The sequence below is a fragment of the Papilio polytes genome, unplaced genomic scaffold (assembly GCF_000836215.1).
Source record: "Papilio polytes unplaced genomic scaffold, Ppol_1.0 DF821289.1, whole genome shotgun sequence".
In the NCBI taxonomy this organism is placed as follows: domain Eukaryota; kingdom Metazoa; phylum Arthropoda; class Insecta; order Lepidoptera; family Papilionidae; genus Papilio; species Papilio polytes.
The window spans coordinates 2,834,458-2,839,831 of NW_013527915.1; the positions used below are offsets into that span (position 1 = coordinate 2,834,458).

Genomic DNA, 5,374 nt, shown 5'->3' on the forward strand with positions numbered 1-5,374 from the left:
TGCAGATTATACCAAATAACTAACCTATGTGTTCTTTTAGACTATCCTCTACAACTATGCCAAAATCGAGATCTGTTCAGCAGTTTTTTTTGTCGGTGCTATACCGTCCGTTCAGCTGTTTAGGTTGCCAGCTCTAACTCAACAAAACAATAAATCTAATCGTTCGCATTTATAACATTATTAAGATGAGTAAAAGCTGATCTATTGCGTATAATTTCGCAATATTGCCATGTCTCGTCTTGTTCTGACTGATAGAAGGTTAATATTATTTTTCCATTAAGTAAGGTGTCAATCGAGGTTTTTTTTATTTTTTGATGCGGCTTTTGCCGCTCTCGTCGCTCCCCTGACATATATTTCTCAGGGACCAGGGATGTGGGTGTTTTTATTTTCAAATTACTTTAAAGTGTTTCCAAATCTAAAATTACATGTATCTTGTTTTTATATCACAGCTTTTATTTTTATATTTAACAATTGTTTTGTATGTGAGATTGTCGTACGTGTGGGCGAGTGGCATGCCGATGTCGTGGTGTTGGCGGCAGCAGCTGGGCGAGCTGTACGTGGGCGCGGGGCTGGTGAAGGCCGCGCTGGAGCAGTTCCAGCGGCTGCGGCTGTGGGAGGACGTGGTGCTCTGCTACACATTGCTGCAGCTGCGACACAAGGTATACACACTTCAAAAGAAATCGGTACTTCTACTTCGTGTAGTAGCGGCGCAACACTAGTTCATTGCTTTACACGTCCCATCTCTATGACAGCTGTCAATGTCATTTGAGTATTAAGAGCGCGCGCACATTTTTAACTAAACTGTCTCATAACTGTTTAGTTTCGCTTTGATTTATATGACCTTATATCTCAGCTCACTACTCGATTGTTGGTTGTGCAACTAAACAGTTGTATGGGCTCTTAAACAATCGACAATCGCACAACACTTGTGCGATAGTTTATTTAAAGGTGTGCGCATGGTTTAAATGAAAGTAAAGGAAATTTGAAATAAGTTTACGATAAATAACTTCAAGCATCATGTGTATAAATAAATTTAAAAGATTTATTTTTATTTTTTTAACAGGCAGCAGAAGTAATCCAGCAGCAAATAGACATAAAACCAACTGTCAAATTATATTGTCTTTTAGGTGATGCGACTGGTACGTTCAATCATAATTTTTTTTTTCGAATAGTGGCATTCAAACATTTAAAAATAATTTAGTGAATATTTCACAGATGATGTGTCTTGTTATGAAAAGGCGTGGGAGTTTTCTAATCATAAAAGCAGTCGCGCGCAAAGACATTGGGGCAATTTCCTTTTTAATCAGAAGAAATATGAAGAATGTATCCCACATTATGAGAAATCAGTTGAAATCAACTCTATACAGGAAAGTGTGTGGGCTAGATTAGGGTGAGTTTCTTAAACCATTATGCTTATTTTATACCCGTAACCTGTTTAGTAAATTTATAAAGGAGCAGTGATTCAATATGCAAATAAATAATGATATCGAAATTGACGTTAGTAACAAATACAAATTACTTTCTTTAGTTGTATTTAAGTGTTTGGAAAATACATAAATTTTATATTTCACACACAGGAAAGAAATATTGAATTGATTTATGTCGAAATTAAATGTAAGAAGATTATACATACGTGGAAAGGAATGTAACGGAAGTGTGAGCGAGAGGGCGTGTGAGCGAGATGGAGGAAAATTGAAAATTGAAGGTCAAAAGGTTAACATAACCTGGAAAGGATGTAAAGAGCAAATGACGAGTACGAGTTTTATTTTCAATTTTCGAAGTTTTACTTGATCATCAAGAACTATATTTATAAGTAACAATAACAGGTTCCAAAGAGAATTTTCGTATTTTTAGTTACGCGGCTCTGTTGACCGAACAGTGGGAATTGTCGGGCAAGGCATACCGCCGCTACACCTACCTACACCCTAACACATTCGAGGCGTGGAACAACCTCGCTAAGGTGTACGTGCAGCAAGGGGACAAGCAGAGAGCTTACAAATGTCTCATGGAATCTCTGCGTTATAACTACGACAACTGGAAGGTATATTTTAATATGTCGTTTCAACACAAACCCGAAATGTTTTCACCATTTTTTGTTGTTTTTGTTGTTTCACCATTACACTTTGTTGTTAAAACAAGTAAAATCCATAATATATGGTAAACTAATTGTCCCCGTGTACTTCATCCGCATGAAATTATAAAAACTTTATTTTATTGTTTACATTTCTGAAATTTTCAATTGCATATGTCAAAATTCAAATACTCAAATGACAACGAAGGCCTTTGACATTGGAAAACAATTACCGTTACCATGGCAACCTTGCTATCTTCATGTTGTCAGCTTGTATTTTTTTATCCCACGTGAAGTTTTTTCCAATTTATTTACCCCCAAAGTTTAATAGCGAGAAAATATATAGCCTAAAGCGTGTCGTAAGTAGGGCTTTTTATTAAGATAAGAGTTATTCAAAAACACTGTGATTGCTGACGTCTTACGTCACGAAGTAGTGTGTTTTTACGCTTTCGTATAGAAGTCTAAATATTATATAAGTATAGAAGTATAAATATACATAGATAGATTAAAAAAATCAAAATTAAAATTCTTAGAAAACAATGTAGGACTTTCTCATTAGCTGATAATTTAAGTAACCATGGCAACTTTTTAGTTGTGGGAGAACATAGTATTGGTGAGTATGGAGACGGGGCACGTGGAGGAGGTGGTGCGAGGAGTGCATCGTCTGCTGGACCTGCGCGGAAAGTACGAAGACCTTCAGGTCTTGACTTTGCTCGTGCACACCATCCTACACAGACAGGGCCTCGGAGACGACGATAGCGAGGCTAGGTATGAAGGTTTTTACTATGAAACATTGCGCACAATTTTAGCTACAAAAAACACTTCACAGATTTTAAGTCGCCAAAAATATTCAAACACCCAGTACTTATTAATTTTCTAAAAGACCTTAAATGATACTAAAAACTATGACTAATTGAACATAGATGGCTATAGTATTTAAATATCACTCACTTCTAGTTTAAAAATATATTTCTTACAGATTACGAAAACGAGCCCTCGAACTGTTTGGCAGAATCACTTCTATACATCAGAACAAACCAGAAATATGGCAATTGTATTCCGATCTAAGTACAACTTATTTGCTTAAAGCACAACGACTGTTAAAAGCTTACAAAGGCTACACTCAAGTGAGTTATTTACACCATCTGAATCTATCTAGAATCATTAGGAATAGCACATTTTATTCATAATTTTCTATTACAGAGTGGTGACTGGCCAAATAATCCGGAAACCTGTATAAAAGTAATGGAGTTAACACAAAACCTTTTAGAACACAGTTTAAAAGCAAGACAGGAGGTAGAAGATAATGAAAAACTACAAGCGGAGCAACAATTATCTTCTGCTCGCTTGACCGGACAGGCCGTCATACGTGCTGTGGAGAAACAAGACTGGCCGGAAACTAAAACGCTATTAGAAGAATTAAAAAATATTTTTAATACTGTTACAGATTATATAAAATCCATAATGTAAATAATAAATATTGTTTATAAAAATCCCTTTTTTAGTTGTCCCTTTTCCGGTACAGATATTTTAAATGGAGATTGCTGAAAAGCCTTTTGCATTAATTCAAAATTAAAGCCACTTAAAAATAAAATATTAAACGCTTGAGAAACTTAGCGGAAAGTTGAGACGAACTTTAAATCAATTATGTTTGCATAATGAGCTTTAGAGCAAAAATTATCGCAAAACGAAACGTAAAGGTTGAATGATATGTTTTTGACATATTTGATTACTGGTGATTGACATTGACAGATAGATTTTCTATAAGAAAAGCAATAGGAAATGGGAGTACTTTTGTTATTTACTTAATTTTTTTAAATAAAAGTGTTTTCTTTACGATGTACAATTGAAACTGTCATTAAATAATGGCCGCGGCAAACGAAGACGAAATACTAGAAGGTTTTCTGTGCCCGATATGTAAAGCAGACTTGAAATCTGCCACTCAGTTAACGAATCACTTTGAGAGTTTACACCAGGAAGAACAGGACGTTCTTAAATCTCTGAAGGAAATATTCGGCAAAGCAAAGAAAATAATCTTAAACAATGATGAAACAGAGTTGAAAGAAACTTTTGATCGGGCGTTAAAATTTAATTCGCAAGAATATTATTATCCTCATGAAGAACAATCATTAGGTGTGTCTCGCAGTTCTACTGATTACTTTAGAGGTGTAAGGTCAGCACGACTGGAAAGATATGCAACAGAAACTAATAAACTGCTTATACGCTTAGATAAGCTTATGTGCAATATGCCTAGTGAACCAAATCAAAGGAAGGCATTTGAACAAGAGGTAAGCGAACACTATTTTGCTTAAAACTTATCATTCTCTGGAAATTTTAATAACCATTTTTAATAGGAGCTTAATGTATTAATAATCATGTTAAATTTTATCTATCAAAAAAGATAAGTTATCTTATTTTATTGCCTAATTGGTTTTTTCTTTTGGATAAATAAGAAACACCTGGTTTTTAAAAGGTATAAAGGAAAATAAAATGATGATAATATTTATTGCAGATTGTTCCATGGCTAGATGGTTCTTCCGTGAAACTATGTCCCAACTGTGCTAAAGCCTTCAACCTGACAAGACGGAAGCATCACTGTCGCCTCTGTGGCTCTCTACTCTGTCATGATTGCTCTGTCTTCCTTGATTTAACTGTGGCAAGTATGTGTAAATGTTTCCTACAGTTAATTCTTTATTTTAATATGAGTATTTAGAGTAAGATATATTTAGTTATTTAATATTTAAAAAAAATAACAATTTCTATTTTAGATAGTTTTTTTTAGATGACTTACATTTTTAAATGAGATATTCATATGTTATCACATAGGGTTGGAGTGAAAGGGTAATTGGATTTAATTAAATCAGCTTATAGTATTGGCTTCACGACCCGACTAGAAACTTCATTTTAAATAAGAATTGGTCTGCCATAAAGCCTATAAAACAACAGATTCAAACAAAAACTATTTGCACAGATATTATTAAAACAATGTATTACTGACTGTAATGTTTTATTCTACATCACAATACACCACCAATGCATATTTGTAACACAGACTCAAACCTGAATAAATGTTGAACATATCTCTACAGAATCAATTGTCGATCCGTCCATACCGCAAACATCACAACCAGAGCATGAAGTTACCGAGAAGAATGGACTACGTCTTTGCGAACATTGCTACAATCTGATAGAGTTACGTAAACAGATCCAAGAGAGACGTAATATGAAGACAGCTCTTGTTACCACATATGAGCAAATGAGGAGTTTGATGGATCAAGCCAGGCCGGCTGTTGCTATGTATGA

At 34.7% G+C, this 5,374-nt stretch overlaps 2 protein-coding genes across 2 annotated transcripts in view; both read left to right on the forward strand.

The window, feature by feature from the left end:
- LOC106109448 (tetratricopeptide repeat protein 27) overlaps positions 1-3,558 on the forward strand; it is a 6,369-nt gene extending 2,811 nt beyond the window's left edge. Inside the window, exons 6-12 of the mRNA XM_013290953.1 lie at positions 488-659; positions 1,064-1,139; positions 1,216-1,390; positions 1,855-2,041; positions 2,664-2,839; positions 3,051-3,198; positions 3,275-3,558. Of these exons, the coding sequence (XP_013146407.1) occupies positions 488-659; positions 1,064-1,139; positions 1,216-1,390; positions 1,855-2,041; positions 2,664-2,839; positions 3,051-3,198; positions 3,275-3,541 (1,201 nt within the window). The 3' untranslated portion in view covers positions 3,542-3,558. The remainder of the gene's footprint in view (positions 1-487; positions 660-1,063; positions 1,140-1,215; positions 1,391-1,854; positions 2,042-2,663; positions 2,840-3,050; positions 3,199-3,274) is intronic.
- A 253-nt stretch (positions 3,559-3,811) lies between these two features.
- Positions 3,812-5,374, forward strand: part of LOC106109457 (rabenosyn-5) — a 3,738-nt gene continuing 2,175 nt past the window's right edge. Inside the window, 3 exon segments of the mRNA XM_013290967.1 lie at positions 3,812-4,359; positions 4,584-4,731; positions 5,161-5,374. Coding sequence (XP_013146421.1) covers positions 3,937-4,359; positions 4,584-4,731; positions 5,161-5,374 — 785 coding nt within the window. The 5' untranslated portion in view covers positions 3,812-3,936.